Below are 21,654 nucleotides of genomic sequence, written 5' to 3'. Positions count from 1 at the left end.
ACATGGTAAGTTACCACTTTACCTGTTCAACTTGGGTCATATTGCATCGCCCAAATGCATTTGTGGTGCTCTGGAAGCAGACTCAGAGCACTATGTTCGTAATTGTCCTAAAACAAACCATTTGTTAAGGAGACCAATTCAAGTGAATGGACTCCATAATCTGGATAACGAAACGATCAACGATCTTGAACGCGTAATGCGTTATATCGTTGTGAATTTTTACGAGTGAGTCGTGAGTAGGTGTTGCAAGTATACGGGTGTATACTGTTTTGTGTACGTATTTTAGGAAGTCCTGCCTATTTTTGTATACAGGTCGACAGCTCGGCCGGTTCAAATGATGAGTAACCCCTGTAATGCTTAGGCGGTGCACGGGGCATATAAATACAACAATCTGATGTAGTTTTCGGTCGCGAATACAGATAATTAAGAGGCGAAATAACTTCTACACTTACAATTGTAAGTAGGATTTAAGCCTTGGTTCTCATAGGGTTAATGAAGCCATATAAAGAAAATATTCCAAATATTGAACTGACCTATAACGACCTTTACAGAATGGACCATTTAATTAATTTCATGTATTTATTATTTGAGCAGTGGCGTTGCGAATGTGGGGCAGGGAGCAGTCAACACGTGCGAAACACATTAGCGGGCGCCAAAATATCTTTGACGACCTTTTGGTCAAATTTGCGATTTGGATATGTTTTGCGCAAAAGGCTCGTCATGCAAGAGTTAAGCCCCGGGTGTGGCAAATCCTTGCAACGCCACTGCCAGTGAGGAACTAGTGCACTTTATTTTGAAACATTTCCATGAATGGGAAATAAAATGGGCAGCGTATCGTATTGTCTATAGCCATATTATTTATTCTGATGGTGAATTTCCTAAGGCGGTGGGTGGAAACGTAACCCCGTTTTACTCAAGCTTAAACGCATCATCCCGTTATGTTTCTTAAACAGAAAAACTTTGGTGACTTAAAAAGGTTTCGAAAATCACACTTCTGTATCCCGCTCTAACTAAAGTTAATATTGATGGTTATTTGAACGATGTGGAATCAAATGTCTAGCTTTGCATTTTAGCATCAGCCCAACTCAGCTGGAACTTTTGAAAGGCACTACCTCCTCAACGATTGGTCGTAGAGAGATTAAATTGACACTCTCTATACAGGGTGTTTCAGAAGTCAGTGCGATAAATTTGAGGTGTTATGGGGTTGAGTAAAGATGTTTGACTGTCGCGATCCTCGGCGACGAATAGGAAAAGCGCTAGAGTGCGTTAAAGATTGGCCTAAAAACGCCTAAATGTAAGCTTTCAACGAACATAAGAACCCAGATAGAAAACCGGTTTTAAAGGGGTAGTAGGAACATTTACTACTACTTAATCAATCAATTAAAAAAAATTGTAGAGTTAGTCATCCGCAGAAAACGTGCAATGGGTTTTTAAGAAAAGAACATTTAGCTTTCTTGTAGTAGTTAAGGGCCGTATTCCTAGCCACCGCGGGGCTGACAACGTACTTTTCCCCCCATGTCCACAGCTGCGTGTCGGGGGGGAATGAAGTGGGGAAACGCGTTTCACTTCGCCCCACGCGCGCGTTTTTACGCTTGCATTCGTGCGTAACGCAGGTGTTTTGAATAATTAATTAGTTGACCTGTCAATCAAGTTAACTAGAGTAAAGTTTGTATTGTTTTACTAGGATAATTACCTGTAAACCGTTAGGTAGCGCCTTAGGGTCATTGACCTCTTTTAATCGATGAACTCTACAAGTAATTAGCATTTTGGGCGGGAAAATTCTTCAACAAGTGTTAGGATTATGAAAGCGCGGGAAATTTTAAGCGTCGCGTGCATAAATGGGGTCATTGACCTCTTTTAGTGGATATTATGTGTTTGATGTCTACAAATAATTAGCACTTTTGGCGGGAAAATTCTTTAACATGTGTTTTGGCCACCGATTTTGATGACGGTTAGAAAAGCGAATGAAAATGTAAGCGTCTTAGGGGCCAATAAACAAGTAGTTAAACTCTTAGAAAAGGTTTGTTTATGTACAATTATGTTTGACGCCTGAACATTTTCGGTTTTCCCAACCCTGAAAACCATATTGAATTCGTTATAAGAGATGCGGACGTTCCTCGAAATATACGACTTCTTCAGATGTCCAGAGTCCAGGTTTAGCGGTGTCGAAATATGTAGTTTTAACCCTTGGAATAGGCTTAAGAAAAATGCTGCCAGATCCATGCATAGACAATTCTCAGCTTTAGAAATATAAAGATAAACCACAGACCATTTATGTCCAGTCACAGCAACGCAAACTCTATAATCGGTTATGGATGCCTATTGAATTCATTATCCCAGTTGGGCATTATTCCTTTTATAAAATATATAACTATAAAGTTTACGACTAATAACTTATAAAACATTTTATATTAACATTTCGAATTAACCGCGCCTTCGCGAAAATTCCCAAAACTTTGCTTGCCAAGCGCGCTGGCGCCATATATCTATTGCAGTGTAAGACTACCATCAAAAATATATTTTCGGACTGTTAAAAATATATAAAAGAAATATCAGTCTAATTTATTTATTATAAACGAAGATTAATAACACTTTATATATTTAATATAATATATATAACATTTAAGCTAGGTAGCGCCAAAGACATAGTTTCTTCACCGAAAATGTTAAGCAACGCGGCCCGCGAAAAATTCCCAAAATCCAGAGGTGGGCAAAAATGTTGAGCAGCTTTCCAAAACGAACGCTCAAATATTTTTCCCTTGATCATTCAAGTGAGCCAGAGCTCACCGCAGGCGATAATATGTTATCTCTCTTCAACTGACCAAGCTCAAGGCGAGCGCAGAATTGTCTTTTCAGCGGCTGAATGTTCACGACGCGGTGAGCGAGATCAGCCGATCGACGGGCTAGCCTGCTCACTTTTAAGCGATACTCCCTCTAGCGGCGTGGCGGTTTATTCAGATGAAAGCTCTCACGACGCGGTGAGCGAGATCGGCCGATCGACGGGCTAGCCTGCTCACTGTTAAGCGATACTAGCTCTAGTGGCATGGCAGCTTTTTCAGTTGAAAGCGCTTACGGCGTGTCGAGAAAAATCTACCGGATATATTCAATGGAACGTTCAATTTTGAAAGCTCGTAGAGCGCGGACTTGATCACGTTGAGCAATATTTTATTTTTCTCATTGATTTGTCCATCCTTTTTTAGTCAGTTGCGAGTCGAATATTTATTTTCCAAATGACTCTTAACATTTGAATAACAAACAGAAGTGGGCGGTACTAGGCGGTATATACGAACATTTCGGAATTACTACAGATTATAAATAAATTAATTAATATTAATATAATAAATAATATATAATATGGAATATATAATAAATATAATAAATAATATATAATAGATAATAAATAATATATAATATGGAATATATAATAAATATAATAAATAATATATAATATATAATAAATAATAAATAATTAATATATAATATATAATATACAGGCTGATTAGAGAATGTCATTTTTTGACGCGTACTAATATGATTAGGCACGTGAAACAGGAGTTCACGTTTGAGTGAAAACAGTTTTATGGTATCCATGCTTTAATTAAACTTATTCGCCATATTAAGTTAGAAGAAACCACCTATGGACTGTGAGAAGGATGATAAAATACGCGAAAAAGCCGATAAGTCCATAATTAAAAGGGATAATATAGCTAAAACCTAAACAAATTTGAAGAAAATTAAAAACTTACTAATAACTCGTAGCGATAGGTCTTCGAGCAACGCGAAACTCGGATCAAATAGATCCTCGAGTAATAAACTAAATTAAAAATAAATAAAATAGCCAGAAATTCCAACGGTAGACCGGTTTCGTTCTATTTGGAACTCGTCAGTACCGTGCGGGAAATCTGGCTGGCGACTGTCAAATCGAAAAGAGAAACTAAGCCTAAACATTAAAAATTTCAAAACGCGTATTTTATCATCCTTCTCACAGTCCATAGGTGGTTTCTTCTAACTTAACTTATCGTATATACTATTCTCCACCACACTCCCCCCCTTTCGGCTTTCCGTTGCTATTTGCAACGCGTTTTGAAATTTTTAATGTTTAGGCTTAGTTTCTCTTTTCGATTTGATAGTCGCCAGCCAGATTTCCCGCACGGTACTGACGAGTTCCAAATAGAACAAAACCGGTCTACCGTTGGAATTTCTGGCTATTTTATTTATTTTTAATTTAGTTTATTACTCGAAGATCTATTTGATCCGAGTTTCGCGTTGCTCGAAGACCTATCGGTACGAGTTATTAGTAAGTTTTTAATTTTCTTCAAATTTGTTTAGGTTTTAGCTATATTATCCCTTTTAATTATGGACTTATCTACTTCTCCGCGTATTTTATTCGCCAGATGACGTCCTTTATGAAAAAATCACCACCTATTTTTAATTTGGTGTATAGAAAATGGAAATCCGCCTTAATGTCACTAATACGTTTATGGACTGGGCTCCGAAGGTACAATCATCGTTTCCCATGGCTAAGGGTGGCCTTGTTGTCCGTTACGTCTCCACACTGGCTCTTCCCGTTTTCCCCTCTTCTGCCTCCAGCGTGGCGGACTTAGTTCAGGATATTCTCCATGGAGCTTTACACTATGAACATTAGGCTTTTCGCGACGCTTTACTACAATAAGAAGTGAGATTACTGTCTTCTGATATCAGAAGACATCAACGTGTGTGAGAGTCTCCTCTCGTTACAAAATCTACGACGTCTCTGTCTGACCGCGCTTCTTGCGATAGAGACAAATCTAGACTGCTCGCGGTCAGCTGTAAAGAGTCTGGGTCCTGGTTGAGTGCTTTTCCTTCACCATCCTTGGGTACCCCTTTGGACGACGACTCAGTTCGGATCGCCGTTAGCCTTCGGCTGGGTGCGCGCAATTGTGTTCCTCACACATGCAAAGGTGGCGCTCAAGTGGATACTTTCGCCACTCACGGTTTGAGTTGCAAACGAAGCTCGGGTTGGCTGTCCCGGCATGGCGCTGTTAACGACTTGTAAAGTCGCGCACTCGTCTCAGCTGGGGTTCCGTCCGTCCTCGAACCCTCGGTTGATTACTCGATGGTGGTAAGCGCCCTGACTGCTTGTCTTTAGTTCCTTGCTCCGGTGGCAAAACCCTCGTGTGGGGGTTTTTAATTGCACCGACTATCTCGCTTGATCCTGCTTGTCTTCTTCTTCCTCAGCCCTCTGTGGGCCGTGACCCAGGATTCACTAAAGAATAAAACCAAGTATGTTGGCTTAGACGACCGTTTACTGTTCATGGCTGTGGCCATCGAAACCCTCGGGTCTTTCGGTCGGGATGGTTGGTCCATAGTCCACTATCGGTCGTCAAATTCGGCTGGTAACTGAAGAGCCGCGTTCCGTTGCATTTCTCATGCTACGATTAGCCATCGCCCTTAAGTGAGGCAATGCATCCTTGGTGTTAAACCCTTTCCCCCTGGGTGCCTCATTGGATTTTTCCACCTTTTTGTTTTTATTTATGCCAATTTTGAATGATTAGAATAAATCCCAGACACAGTCTAAGGGTATTATGGGTTTTGTCTAGTAAGCGGTAGAATTTAATACCTTATTAAACTTCGGATATAGTTCTTAAAGGTTCTAATTTTTCAGATTTTGTACGAAACCTAGTACTAAAGGCACAAGTACTTTTTCATCTTTGGATAATATATAAGTACGGCCTACTACATTCGAGATATCTATATTTCGTCTAAGAGCGATAAGCTTACTAAATTTTCTTTCATGAATGTCCTTATGAGTCTTGAAGACCGTGGAGGCAATTTTCTCAATGTCAGATTGAATGGTGTTGTAGCGCTGGTAGTTTAACTAAGCTTATTATTTAAATTTACATTCTTCGATGATGTTGTGTAGTACCTCTTTCTTCCTATGGAGGGCTTTGATAGTTAGGGTTATATAAGTTCTTGTAACTCCCTTTTTCTTGAATCACCTTGGTATTGTGTTGATGTTTGACTGGTAATTTGAAGAGAAAACCATTGGGATTGAGATTGAGTTCACCATTTGTGAAGAAACGTGAGGTGATTTTTAACACGGGCAAGCTTGTTTCTATGGTTAAGTAATAATAGGCTTGACGTTCAAATCAGTTATCTTGAATGAGGCGAGTAGAGCGACTAATTTTTGTCATGTTGGAATAATTATATATGAAATATAAAATTACGGAGAACTCATGACTACAAATCTCATAGTATTGAAAACAGCTACGGGTAGCCCCTTACTGATAATCTTCTACGCAAGCCACCCAACCCGACTTAAAGGCAACGAAATGGTACGACCACTCCCCATATCATGCACAGCTGTGGGCTTAGAGAGTGGATACTATAGCCCAGCTGCGATCCCCACATTACAAAACTTGAAGCTGAAGCCCCCTAAAGAAAGGCGCAAAAGACGGACAACGGGCACACCCGGCCTAGCCCGAAGACCGAACAGGGTGCCCTCACACGGGGGCCAGAGCTACACAGCTGCACCAAACCCACCGGGACAAACCAGCGGGGACAGGCCCGCCCCCGTTAGCCCGATACTAAGACCGGTTGCCCACCGGAGCCACGAGGAGGTGGGGATCGCACCACGAAAGAATACTGCTAGAACTCTCAGAGCGCAACCACCCTTGATCGTAAAAAAGTGACGGACCTCGACCCCTGGTAAATGCACCAGGGTGAATGCACACCGTGTCCCTTTCCACGGACACTAGACATACACATTACAAAACAAAATTGCTATTTAAACTGAGCAAATATTAATTATGACCAAAACATTATTTGTAATTGGTTTCATCGATGGTCGATTCGAATTAAGGAAGTGTCACTGTCATCGCTTTACTACCAACGGTAGATGAGCTATCGCCGGATGCAATTTTATTTTCTATTTGCGAAAAATTAAAAGACGTAAAATATAGCTTTTGGCATTCCTTCCGAATACTGAGATAATTTTCAACAACAATTAGTATTGTATATCAAAGCTTTAAGAATAGAGGCTCGACGATAATGAAAAGAATGAAAAAGAAAATTGGTGTAGAAAACTATGATCACTTATTGCCACCATTATTCCCCTCAACCGATTCCCCCAAAGTTTGTTTTCACCTTAACTAACATAATACCTAGAAGTATTACACTTCCCATTGTTTAAATGTTAAAACTATTAGTTACTGTGTCTATAAAGATAATATAAAACAGAGATTCACTGACTTTCGCCAATATTCGAGGGACTAAGAATTTTCTGACGAAATGTAGATTTTTTTAAAAACATTTGTAGCACTATCCGTGGTCTCAGCGTTGAAAAGAAACTCGATCGTTAACCGAAAACAGGGCCAGATCTAGGAATGTGCCAAATGTGCCATGGCACAGAGGCCACGAGGTTGGGGGCCCCGTCTTCAAAAACCGTGTTTTTAAAGTTTTTGATACAACGAAGTCACTTAAGCTGAACCCGGCATTTTTTGTATGAAGCAGTGAAACATGTCACTTGCCTGCACCCTTAAATTAAAATATTTTGTTTAAATTGAAGTGATAGCCCACCTGGGCCCTTAATTTAAAATTTTAGAATGGAGTCGAAAAATAAGGTCTGAATTTTTTGGGGGCCCCCAAATTCTACCTTGCACAGTGCCACCAATCCGGCTCTGACTGAAACATTTTACATCAAAACCCTTAGTGGGTAAAAGTTTTCACGAAGTGTCATACTTATAGCCACCAAATTACTTTCGAGAACTTAATTTACAAGCGTGGTTTTTCTGGAGTTACGTGTGAACATTGAGGAAGGCGAATGGCATTCTAAAACCAATTAAAATGAAACATTTCCGATCCATAGTTCCGAACACCGTCAGGTGTAATGACGATCATGATCGTCAGCTAGGGTGACTTCACTAGTTATTTTGATGACCATAATGTGTGTTTTTTTCGACTACGGCAAAGTCAACAGAATTCGTTACCTTTGACGAGGGTTATTTGCTGTGAAAACAAACTTTGGGGAAATTGGTTGAGGGGGTTAAATGGTGGCAACAAGTGATCATAGTTTTCTACACCAATTTTCTTTGTTCATTGTTTCCGTTTTGGTCGAGCCTCTATTCTTTACTCAGTTGTTGAAGGTCTCTCAGTATTCGGAAGGAATGCCAAAAGTGACATTTTACGTCTTTTAGTTTTTCGCAAATCGAAACCAAAATTGCAACCGGCTATAGCTCATAAGCCGTTGGTCGTGGAGCGATGACAGTGACCCTTTCTACATATGAATTGACAACCCTGAATCCAAAAATGCTTGTTTCAGGAGCGTAACTCCATTATTTAAAAAAGTTATCAAAAATGACATCTAGCGTTACAGCCAAAACTATTGTCACTTTGCAAAATCCAACAACTCCACGTTAAAGGAAATTAAAAATATTAAAAATTGCTTTGGTTTCATTTTTCTATCGCTTACAGGTTTAAGAAAAATTCAAAAACGTCCTTAGTCGAAGATTTTTGTAACAGTCTGAACCCTGATAAAGTTTGTTTTTATAAAATTTTTACTGCGGCACTTTGTTTAGTTTGAAAAAGTAATTTCAAATGTTCTATTTGGAATGGGAATTATTGTTTACCTTATGCGCATACGACGATGCGATGCCATTGCGAAATAGTTCACAAACGGCGTACAAGGAAATTTACGCCCCGCTGTATATTTATATTTTAACGGATGTAAAGCTACTTAATATTGCATCAAAGTTAGAATCTAGGTCATGTTATGTTAAGTTATACTACGTTGGATCACGTTACTAGGAGAAGTGAAGTTACATTAGTAGAGACGAGGTTATAGAAAGATTTATAAAATTTATTTTTTCTTTGTTATACTATCTAAATAAAAAAATACCTACGTCGCCTTTATTTCAACGCGACAAATAAACTAGTGTGCCAGTGGGGCTGCGCCTAGATTTTGCAGGTGTTCTCTTGTTGTAAAGCATTTAGGACTATCTTAAACACATAAGCCAAGTTCACACTATGCAATTAATTTGACCACTTAATTGTAAGCAAGAACAATTTATAGCTTTAACAGAAAGCATTTAACAACTCTTCCCACTTTTCCCACATCGTACAACTTTCTTGCTTAGTTGGAAACAATTAGGTGGTCCAATTAATTCCATAATGTTAACTAAAATTTAATTTTAGGAGTTATTATAGAAATCTCAAAATCTACGATTTGTAAAACTCATACCTCATTTATTTTAACAAAACTTTACAGATGGTTGATACAGGCTTATACTTTTTCGGTACGATATTCCCGGATGTTCAACACGGTACCACGCCATTCGATTACGGAAGTTACCAACTGGCAACCGCCGTGAAACCTGAAAACGCTCTACGAAATTTTCAATATTCGATACTTGGATCATCCTGGGAAATTTGGATGACAACCACTATAATCGTGATAATCTTGTCAATTCTATCTTTGAGAAGAAAATGGGAAACGGCATCAGTCCGGACATACACATGCAACTTTCTGGATGACGTCTGTTTCTATTCTGCTCATTTACTGCAAAATGGTGTGTACACAAGAAAAAACAGAGCTTATGAGTTTTATAGAGTTCAAACTGCTATTTTTTTAAATAAACTTTAAGCTACTGGTTGAACTTTAGTACAATCTCTTTAATTGAAATTTAGAAATTCTCAAGTTACTTTGTTTATTTAAAAATTATAATTCAGTTTCCTTTAGTCAACGCACAATCTAACAAGCCTTTTTATGTTTCCCACAGTAATTTTCCCATTCACGTTATTAGGCCTTATCAATTTGGCGAATAATAGCAGGCTATGAATTCTTAGCACATTAGTTAGTTGTTTAAGAAGCAAACGTTTTTAGAATTAAGTTTGAAGTAATGGTTAAAATTGGGCAATTTTACGCAGCTGCTGTAGGACCAAAAATTCTATTTTTGGCCAATAATTCCTGTTAAAGGCCTAGGTTTTCTTCCGCCAACTTGTTTCGCAGTTGGGTTACCACCAGGATATTTGCGCAGCGGAAGTAAATTTACAGGCGGACAGTCAGAAGAAAATCAAGGCCTTGAACTACCTGTTTGCTAATATAAATATAAATTATTCTCCGCGTCAGGTGCTAAACATCCAATCGAATATGTCTTCAAAATTTAATCAAATTCAGGATACGCAACAAGAATTATAAACTTTTCGGTTCATTAAACATTTAAAGATGTCTAGTGTAAAAAAAGTATGATATCCCTAAACATCTATTCAAATTAACTTGTGAGTATACTAACGACATTGATACCGGTAATTGATTTCATTACGTAATGATTTAACCTCATTTAAACTTTCGCCTCACGTTTTTGGAAATACTAACAAGAATAATGAAAAATTTGCATTTATCACAAAAAAAGACATACGCGTAATCTAAAATCAACCTAAAGATACTCAGCCCCACGTTTTTAGATTATTATACAGGGTTATTATGTTGGAAAAGTTAAAAAAAAAATGTTATCTGGAAGTTGAAATATTTAGCGTACGTTATCCTTAACGGGAGACTTTCGTTAGCGAAATTTGATCGAAATCGTTAATTATTTTCACGATTTTTTAATTTAATTTTTCAACGCTACGTGTTACACCAAAATTGTCAATAAGAAACTTGAATAGCGTCATCGAAAACGCAGAAATATCACTGGCACGAAAACAAAATGAATTTTTCACCGAAGAAACACGACTTGAAAAAGTGACAGGTAGGCTATTTAAAATAAGTTCTCAATTTCCATAAGTAAAGTAGGATAACTTTATGAAAGTCACAAATTGAAAAACCTTTATTTATTTCAATAAACACCATAGTTAAATCGACGTGGAAATGGCGAAATGAGGTAATAAGCTAAGATAAATTACGTAAATTGGAAAATATTAGAATTTTCAGGAAAAACGACCAATTTTATTTAACCAATAGCAAAATGACAAACGAAATTCAAAGGTGTGGTTCGAATATTCCGCCAGTGACTTCGATGCAGGCTTGAGCGCGAGCAATCATGTTGTCAAAAGCACCTCCAATCATTTCCGGGGTTACTTCCCGGCCAGCGTTAATAATTCGTTGACGAAGTTTTTCTAGCGATTCAACAGAAGTGGCGTTTACTCTTTCTTTAATAAAGCCCCAAAAGAACGTCAAGATGATTTGGCAGTTAGTTTCGTAAGAAATGTATATAACTCTGGCCAGTTAGATTTCGAGGGAAAAATAATGGACCAATTAGACGGTTTCCTACAAGATAAACTCAAAACGCTTATGCAGCCAAATTGAAATTGGTGACGGTATTCAAAACCCCAGTTTGGGTTTTCGCCTGGCCAAAAGTTTTGGTGATTGTTAGGCCCGTCTCTGGAAAAGGAATATTTATCCGAAAATAACATGTTACAGATAAATTCTAGATCGAAAGGATGCTGACCAAGTCCACGAAACCTAGGTTCAATATTACCATACTGCTAAAAGTCATTCACAGCTCGCCTCACTGTGTTTATGGAGGGACTCTTATCCGGGTGTCGTTGTTCGAATTTCTCACTCACTTGACTTAGATATCTTCCACCTTCTCCGTAGTAAAAGGCAACTAGTTCTGAACGGTCTGCTCTGGAATTTTGAGGCATTATTTAAATGATTTTCACAATTATGTAAAACACAGCGTACACTCCCTTTTTATTCTAAATAAATTAAAATTTTTGATCTGACCTTTTAACCTTAAGGCCGTCGCACAATGGACGGTTGTTTGTCCCATCAACGGTTTCTTGTACTGACAACGCTGTTGGTACCGGCGAAAAGAAATCGCACATTAGAATGGTTAAAACTCGCGCTGATGCTGGAAACTCTTTGTTTGAACAAACGCACGTTTCTTACCGACTTCAACTAGCTTGAATATTTTGACGCTATTCTCAGCTCCTACTCTTTTTATCCATTAAGATAACAACGGACAAAAAAAATCAAGATTTTTCTTACAAAAGAAAAGAGATTGCACCATTTCACGGTATACACGTGATAATATTTTTTTGGTTGAATCTTTTTAAATAATATTTTGTTTTCATATTTCTAATTTTATAAATATATGCACATTTTAAAATTTCAAATATTCCTAACTGGATTTTTTGGTAAATATTTAAAAATAATAATAATAATAACTAAAATCCTAATAGCTCTACGAAACAAAATTTACATCCGCGTGACAGTTAAAGAATATCCAAACAAACGCCTGCTTGCGCATTTAATGGTGTTCCATTTTTCGACAGTTGTGATCGGGTAGTGTGTGATTCTGCGAAAACAAAGCTAACACCAGCGCCAGCGTTTTGCTTGTCAGCCCAAGAAAAACGGTTTTTGTAGAAAAATTGGTAACTGCGCCAGCGTCAACTTCAAGAAGCTTTATACCATTGTGCGGCGGCCTTAAGGTCTATTGTGCTATCGAATTCTCCAGGCAGTATCTTTTTCTACAAAAAATAAGAAATTTTCAACGATTGGGTAAATATTCGATCCACAGCTAATGAAAATATAAACATCTCCTGCGACCTCCGCCAAAAATAGCTACAAACATGCGTCATTAGCTTTGCCGCAATACGTCGCTTGGTGAAAGGGGCCGCTTCCTTTTTTGTAGCCGTGTAATATCCCTATATTCGAACACGTTATCTCAGATCGTAACCGATCAATTGAGACAGTGTTGCAAAGTACCACGCTCATTAAACCTGGAAAACTGCTCTCCGCTAATGTCGATGAAAATTGGGACTTAAGTACATCTGGATCTGCTGAAGAAGGTTTCAATTGGACGAAAAATTCAAAAATGGAAGGTTCGATCTGTAGAGGTCCACAAAGTTTTACTTCCATTTTATTTCAAAATTCAAAACATTTTTAGATTATTATTTAAGGGCCTTTTTAACATCCTATATTTTACAACCCCATGCATGCCGGAGAAGACGTTTCTCGGACAGAGTCTGCTACCTCTGATTGTCAACGTTACATTATTTAACCGATGGTATCAAAAGAATCCGTTGGTGGATAAATGTGGTATATTTGAACCTACTTGATCCTGAAAAAGTGTTCTAATAGCTTTACACCTGTGATTAGGGAGAGGTCCACCTTTACTGTATTGCTCTAGTTTTAGCTGCAAGTTGTAAGGATGTTCCTGCAATCGATCGCCAGACACAGAGAGACAGGCATACACAACAACGCCGATTATAATGTGATTGGTTGCTGAAAGTAGGGACAGTATTTCAGTGGTTTTCTGAAGTGAACCTAATGTAGCTGAAATAACTTCGCTCATTTTAACATCATTCCCAATTGGAAATGGGAAACTTATTCCGGTTCCAATGTTAATCCGATGGTGCAGGGGCAAAATGGTGGCCGTTATGCCGGACTCACGTAAGTCTGATAATAGTCCGTGAGCCAGACGCCGAAAATTTACTTTTTGGTACAAACTCGAGGGACCAGAAAATTTTATAATTTCTAGTTAGGGGGTCACGTGTGCATGCCGAAAACACTTGATAGACATCTGGATCGCCCAGCTATCCAAGATGGCGGCCAATCCAAGATGGCGGCGCACGCCTTTCTTTTAACGGCCATAACATTTGATCTACTCATCCGATTGCGACCAACTCAACGTTATAAAATAGGTATTTGTATTCTTAATATATTAGATCCTATGAAATAATTTCGTAAAACTAACGGTTCACCTTAAAATACAAAGTAATTAAACGTATCGCAGCTTAAGCAACTTCATTACGCTAAAAATAATGTTTAATTTTTTTGGTGTCAAATAAATGTAAGACTAGACTCCTAGCTTTCATTTGATGTACATTGTGACCGCCTACTATGTATACTTACCTACTTATGCGCAATATTAAGATAGGGGCGATTTCGATTTTTGACTCAATTCGTGATATGTCTATACGAAAAATAACAATAACCCACTTACCCATCTCTATTAATAAAAAATAATGTGTTTAGAAAAATACAAATGATACGATGGCGTTACTAAGGGGTCACGTACCTATCCCCCCGCCCAATCGTAACAATATTGTTTATTTTTAAATTTATTTGTTATTCGATTGTGTGCTCATACGATCTAAGATCCTACCTACCTCACTGATGTTTTTAGTAAAGATTAATACTCAATTGAAGTTAATGTTAAAAAAGTCACTTTATTACTTCACATTTTATTCGCTATCACTTTCGTCAGTGTCTTCAAATGGAGTATAAATGTTTTCCTCTACATCAATATTTGTACATTCTAGGAGTTTGCACGCAGCTGTGCATTTCATTTTATTTAAAACACAAGTGCAGTTTAATGGACGACAAACTCTGGTGCAGCTGCAAGCCATTAGGCTTAGTACAACATCAGGGGCAGGAAGTCCGGTCATCCAAAGGATATCGAGTTGTCCCTTATCGTTCAATTTCCATCCGTGTTTTTCTGTCAGATCTGGTATATCTGGAGAGCTAACTAAACTTCTCTTCCAAATAGCAGTTTGATAATTTGCTCGTAAGGTATGCTGTCTTAGGGTGTATTTGCAAGGCGGTAACTGTCCAGACTCAATGTTTCCTTTCTTCGCGCGGAACATTTGATAGCGTAAAGCGTTCACATCAACGAATTTTGTTTTGGCGCAATAAATTTGGCATGTTAACGCTTGAAATGATGAAAATGTTCTATCAGAGAGTTCCAATTCCAAACCGAGATCCGAGACGGCTTCCCGGATACTAGTGTCTTGCAAAATGCACTTAAACGCTTTGAGCTTACCTTGTCCCGCGAGGGCGCTTACAGAGTCGCAGCCTGTCCAACAATGAAGTCCAATAAGCGCATTACATATACCTGACCCCAAAGCTGCAGCTAGTTTTGATACGTCAACGATTCTTATTTTATCTTTTGTTCCTCGTCTTACGAAAATGTTACTTGAAATTTTAGAACTGAAAACTATGCACAAAATAAGAACGTCAGTGTCGTCAGCGGCAATTATTATTGTCGGGTATTCTTTTTCCGCGTGTTTTGCGTGTAAAATTAATCTTGTATCGCCCTCTTCTTGGCTTGACTCTAGTTCTTGAAGGTCTTCGCAGCTGTCTTTCTTCAGTTTCGTGCATTTACCATTGCACGAGACGATCATGGTCTTCGTTAAAAGTCTATCTCTTATTTCTTGAGTTTTCCAATTTTTTTCCAGGAAAGTTATAAGATTAGACTTGCTTTCGGCGCATGTTAAAAGTCGTCTCCAATTTCGAATTTTGTGGCCTGGTCTTATGTCATGAAAAACCACTCCTTCGTTAGAGCCTCGATTTACGCGTTCGGCAGATTTTATTGATACTTTCTTGTAAACATCAAACACTACATCGATTCGATCACTGTCTCCACCAACACTTAGCATCTGCTGAAATATTTGAGGTGAATGTTCCTCAAAAGTATGGTTTTCTTCGTGTAGTCTTTGAATAATTGCCATTGCATCGATTAAAGTAGCTCTGGACCCGCTAATACTTCTAGTCGGAGCCACTTTATTTTCGAGAAACTTCGCGAAAGTTGCTTTGTTAGTTTTCTTTAGTGATCCATCCGCGTTCGCGAGCGTCCAAGGTATAGGACCAAGTGGGTGAGAAAATACCTCTTGCATATCTAATTTGCGGTTTTCTGCTACTAAAACCATATTGGCGAAGAGCCTTTGATCAGCTTTTAAAATAATTTCCTTGTTTTTAACTTTCATTGATCGAGGTTTCGTAGATGAAAATGTTTTCAGTTGAAGTTTTTTAATGGGTTCATGAAAACCCTTACCATGCTGGATTCGATTTTCTTGAAAGCTTTTATAGGCAGCTTCTCCTTTGTGATAAGCATTCAAAAGATCTTGGCTAACAGCGGGGGGTGCGAGGGCTCCAGTGGATATATTGACGATATCGGAAGAATCATCGCCAAATGGATTAGTCCAATTGCTATCTAATAGTTCATACATCGAACGAACGTCATCTTCGTCTCTTTTAATTCTAGAGTTTTGCAAATCGTGATGAGAAAAAATAACTCTTTGATTAGAAATTTGCTCTCTTAGTTGACTTAAAGACCATGCTCTATGTTCGGATGTAAGGTAATATTTCGAAACCGTCCCTGGTTTGAGACTGAAACCTCGTGTCCCACCTGCCGTCTGGGTATCTTTGTTGACGGTTTCCTTAGTCGTTTGATCAACTGCAATCCTACCGAACGGATTTTTGTCGCGAAGTTGTACGGAAAAACCACCACGTAGAAAATGTTCGTGCAAATCAGGTGCTGTATTTTCAATTTGGGTCATTTGGGCGTAGTAGATCGGTAAATACCTCGCGTAGTTTATTTTGTCCAGAGCAAAAGCCCACGGAATAATATCACGAATAGCTGCTAAATGGAGGTACCAATTTCCTTCACGGTCGGCTCGAATCAGTCTAAGCAACGTATCGACCATGTCAATGTACGTCATCCAGTATTGCGAGAGAGGGCTACGCTCTTGGCGCAACAGATTCATATAGTTCTCGAGTTTGTTCAGTATAAGCTTGCAAAATTCGTTTTCCAGAGCTGAAATGTACCTATCCCTGTTTGCGTTCTCACAAATATCTGAAATAGAAGTTTTAGCTTCTGCTAAAACATGTTCGTCGTGTTCCAATTCGATCCAAGTTTCGAAGCCTTTCCAAACCAAACGCATCAGTGCTTCGTAAATCAATTTGTGTAAGCGAACGGCCCTGTTATAATGTTTACCTTCAAGAACTTTGTTAATAGATCCTTCAGCGATCACCCCAGATTCCACAGCTAAGTCACGCAGACCCGAGTCCCCAAACATTTTACCAATATTTGACAGAAAATTAGAGATTATGTGGAAATTTCCCATCATTATCACCACATTTTTAAAATATTCTTGTTTACTCCATACAATTTCAGCTGCCTTAGCGTAAAGTGCTTGGTCGAAAACCACTGCAATATTTTCAAGATTCAGGGAGTCCTTAATTTTTAAACACTGCTTTATAATTTCTTGTACTGTGGACATTTCAGTCGCTGGCGCGTTTATAGTTGGTAAATATCCTACTGTGTCTGCAATAGGACTTGTTCCGTTCATTTTTGTAAGAATGTTGAATCCTGTCCAAGAACATACTGTTTGTGTTTCAGAACAGTGGTTTCTAGAAAATATCCAAAGTAAATCCTGGACTCGAGAATTTTGTACATGTGTAATTGTGTGCTCGAAAATGTTCTTCGGTACAATCGCTGGTGGACTTTGCTTTTTACCAATTACGTAGACATCAAGTAATTTTTCTGCAGCTTTTATTGTTCTTCTTTTTTCTTTCTTACTGATTACCGAAGAGGTTCTTGGCGGTAAACACGAATGGGACACATTCTGAACAATTATCCCGTTAACTCTATGTGAGGTTCCAGCACCACTTAGGACTTCTTCTTGGCGGTCAATATTATCGAAGGCCATCACAGTTGGGACATTTGGGTGGACGTTGGAGGGTAGTGGAACGCAATCGGTAGCGACGCTCTCTAACTTCTCGATACATAGAGCAGTATCAATTTCCTCAAGTTTCGAATAGGATATGGAATGACCCAAGCTATTCATAATTTTAGGGTTTTGATGGCCCAGGGAAGTAAAATATGTTTAGGAGTTAAGACTTTGCCTAATAAAATAGCATATATAACATCTTGGGATAGCGACCACATGATTCTAGAGAGCTTTGTAGAAAGAAGTTGATTTTCCCCCGCCAATAATACTCTTAAAAACTGGCTTAAAGATTCGGGTATCGCGAGATAGTTTGAATCCAACTCTCGTGGGTCAGGTGGCCAATTTTGCTCAAAAACGCTTTTTTTAACGTCTTGCCGCAAAAAGGTTGCCCGCTTGACAAATAAACGATGATGAATTTTGGGTTTTCGTTTAGCTGAATCAATTTGCGTTTTAATCTAATGTGATCCTGAAGTAGCGTATCTAGCGACATATTATCAGACCTGACATAGGATCTGTTATCCACGATAAAAAAGACAATGGACTCACCGAATTCGGTTTCAAGATTTCTTCTCAAATGTTTTTTAGTTGAGTTCAGTATTTGGTTTTCTGGTACACCTTAGTAGGAGTGTCCACAATCATCAGGGTTTTTCAATGTAGAGGTAGAAAGGGGGTCGGCACCGGAAGTCCCCGCTTCCTTCCCCCTTCCGGCAGGTGGCGCGGGGGGGTCGGCATTTTCCTCGGGGATCGAGGTCATTGACCTCCGCAGAGTGGCGCGCGCGCTGATTGGCTGGCGCGGGGAGCACGTGGTTACCTGCGCGCTGATTGGCTGGCGCGTAACTACGCGGCGCGGGAACCACGTGGTTACCACGCGCGTGTACTGCGCGCTAATTGGCTGGCGCGAAATTATTCAAAATGGCGCCGATTGGTTGGTATTTTGGCGCGAAAAAAGGTCAGTACTCCTTTAAAGGAATTCCCAGGCTCGCTATACTCGGGCATTGTTAAAGTGGTGACAGGTTTGATTGATTGAGCAGGTGTAGAAATAACTTAGCGGCGCAAATACCTTTAGTGACAATACCGAGAGAAAAACCTATTAATTATGTCATCGAATTAAATTGAGTCGCGCTGGAAATGCGTTAGTGAACAATCCTTTCGCATAGTCATGGTAGAACCGGTTCATTCCGCTTTCGTTAAGTAATTAATCATTTTGACAAATTGACAATAGGACTGTCACGCGATTATTTTGTTCTTTCCCCCCCTTACCTTGCGAGTATAAAAGAAACCGCGCAACGGTCAATTTCGCAGAAGCGACGAACACCGCCCTCACTCTCCCCCGACGACTCAAGAAGATCAGCAAGATGGTAATTATGTTTTTGAAATTTTTTAAGCGAGATTAGTTTTTAATCTCTATATGTCTTAGGCAGCCCGAGACGACATTAAGCTCGATTATGACACTCCCCCAACAGCACCAGTGAAGTTGCCCGAAGTATACGCTAGAAAATCAAAAGTCGGCGAAGTAATTAAAAAAAATAAACCTCGACAATTATTCGCGGGGAAAGGGGCTAACCAAGACCAAGAAAAATTAACAAAGAATACCACTTGGCACGATATTGTATTAGAATTCTCCGAGCTCGGAGATTTGGGCGTTAAAATAGCGACCTTTGACCAAAAAATATATATAGATATAAGGCGTTACGCCACGCACGTAGCATCCAGTCTTCCGCAACCGACTAAACAGGGTGTATGCGTTAAACTAGAATCAGGACCCCAGCTTAAAGCAGCCTTAGAAGACGTCAAGGACCAAGACGCCGTTTACCTAATTGAGGGTGATAAAATAGAAATTCGCCATAGCCAGGCCACTGGTCACACTTGCTTGACCAAAAATTCTGGTTCCTCATTTGCAAAATCGCTGACCCTATACGGCAGAAGAGACATTCACGACGTCCTGCGGTTATTGAGGGAAGTGACTCAACGCTACGACGAAATTCGTAAATTACAATGACTCAAGAAGCCCCTCTCGATTTAAGCACCAGGTTTCGACCTGAGAACTATTATTCGGTTACTAAAATTATCTCTCGGACTTCCAAAAAATACAAATGTAAAACTTTAGAATTCAAGTGCGAGTTCAAAAATTTGGACGATCTCAACCACGCGCGAATAGAAATCCAATTAAACGAAATTTTCCAATCCCTATTAAACGAAATTACCGATGAAAATCAGGGTTATAGTCGTATCAGAATAGCGGTCAGTTCGGACGAACTCGAAGAGCCCATTAATTTCCAATTTATGAACCTAAACGAGTTGACGGCCGCTAGAATTTTAAGCGGTATCGAGCAGGTAGCCCAGTCCCATAAGAATTTATACTTTGAGGCCCCCCTAAAATTCGACGTAATTCTTCTACAAGACACCAATATGAGTGGTAGTCGAAAAAATATTCGTAACAGGACTATTGACTGCTTAGATAATTACATTGAACAGGGCAATACTTTTATTCCAATTCGCAATTCTGATAATCTGTGCTTTGCTAGGGCGGTAGCGGTAGGACAGTGTCTCGCTGACTACCAAGAATTAAAAAATAAAGGCCAATCCAAAAATTTTAATATGAATGATCTAGATTATATTCGTAATGTCAACCATCCAAAACAAAAAAAAGCGGCCTTAGCATTACACAGATTATCAAAAGTGCCACCAGGTCCTGTTGAAATAAAAGACATTTCTAAATTCCAAAATGTCTTGCCAGATTATCAAATTATCTTACTCGATTCCGATTCCAATTTTGACCCCATTTATTTAGGCCACTTTCAACCCAAAAAAATCTTTCTCCTTAAATTAGGAAACCACGTCCACGTAGTGAGGTCTTACGCCGCCATGTTCGGGGGAATAGGGTACTGTCCATTTTGTTTGAAAGTTTTTGGGAATAGCAAAGAAAAAAACAGCACAATTGCGAGGGCCCCGTTAGCTGTAAGCGGTGTCTCGACACGAATGTTTCGCATACCGAAACTAGTCAACGTTGCGCCAACTGCTTTAGATATTTTTCGGGGAATACGTGCTTCCAAAAGCATATAGAATTAGGGACGTGCGACAAACTCAAACGTTGCCTACATTGCGGTAAAGAGTTTGAAGGCGAGCACGTATGCGATTTGAAATGTCATTACTGCAAAATTGAGCACCCGAAAAATGCGTGTTTTGTTCAACCTATCACGTTACCAGAAAATTCCACCAGAATCCTTTACTTTGATTTTGAAACTTTAGTCGACAATGACGAGATTAAACCCGTTCTGCTAATTACCGCTATGCAAGACAGTCCGTACTCTGAAACGTACGATTACCGTACCTTTACCGGCTTTAATTGCGTCGAGACGTTTTTAGATTACTTATTGGAGAGTCAGGTCGTTGCAAAAAAGGGTAAAACCAAATATTCAAAGGTTGAACCAGTTTTCAAAAACATTACGTGCATTTCGCATTTTGGGTCTGGATTTGAAAGTTTACTCGTTTTAAAAGGAGTTCTGACCCGGCCAATAATCCCCGAAGTTATCTTTAAAGGCTGCAAACACCTGGCGATGTTTCTTTCCAAATACAATATAAGATTTATAGATAGCTTTTCTTATTTTCCAGCCCCTCTCAGAAGCTTCTCCAAAACCTTTAATTTAAGCGAAAGCAAGGGATTTTTCCCGTATTCTTTCTTAAAAAAAGACACCTTAGACTATATCGGCGTCGTACCGGAAAAATCCTTTTTCGAAGTAGATAAATTAACCCCCGACCAATTGGCAAATTTCGACACTTGGTACGACGCCCAAAAATGTACCGTTTTTGATTTAAAAGAAGTGTTGACAAAGTACGCCATTGATGACGTCAAGCTGTTACAGAGGGGTTTTGACCGGTTCAGAAATCTTTTTAGAGAAAAGGTCAATTTCGACATTTTGGCGGGAAAAAGCGTGACTCTACCCGGAGCTTTAACCGATTTATTTTTGAGCCGGTATCTGAAACCAAATACCATAGCTATTATCCCGCCAGCAGGGTACAGGGGTAAGCATTCCGTTAAAGCTCTCAGATGGGCGGCTTACTTGGAGCAAAAAATGCACGTAAAGTTTCAAACGGCGCGATCGTTGGAGGGAGAAAAGTATTTAGCTCCTTACCACCCCGACATTTACAGCGCTGACCCTTTAATAATTGGGGAATTTTTCGGGTGTTTCTGGCACGGGTGTCCCAATCACACTGACCATA

At 39.2% G+C, this 21,654-nt stretch overlaps 1 protein-coding gene across 1 annotated transcript; it reads left to right on the top strand.

Moving 5' to 3' along the window:
• The first annotated feature begins 18,783 nt into the window (after positions 1-18,783).
• Positions 18,784-19,432, top strand: LOC149923290 (uncharacterized). The gene is made up of 2 exons (XM_090162394.1): positions 18,784-18,791; positions 18,851-19,432. The coding sequence occupies exons 1-2, from the start codon at positions 18,789-18,791 to the stop codon at positions 19,430-19,432; spliced, it is 585 nt and encodes a 194-aa protein (XP_090018520.1). The 5' UTR covers positions 18,784-18,788.
• Positions 19,433-21,654: the final 2,222 nt, after the last annotated feature.

The sequence above is a fragment of the Leiobunum rupestre genome, chromosome 11 (genome assembly GCF_980474605.1).
Source record: "Leiobunum rupestre chromosome 11, qqLeiRupe1.1.hap1, whole genome shotgun sequence".
Taxonomy (NCBI): Eukaryota; Metazoa; Arthropoda; class Arachnida; order Opiliones; family Sclerosomatidae; genus Leiobunum; species Leiobunum rupestre.
Note: the sequence above shows the minus strand (reverse complement) of the source record. Positions and strands in the feature narration are given on the sequence as shown.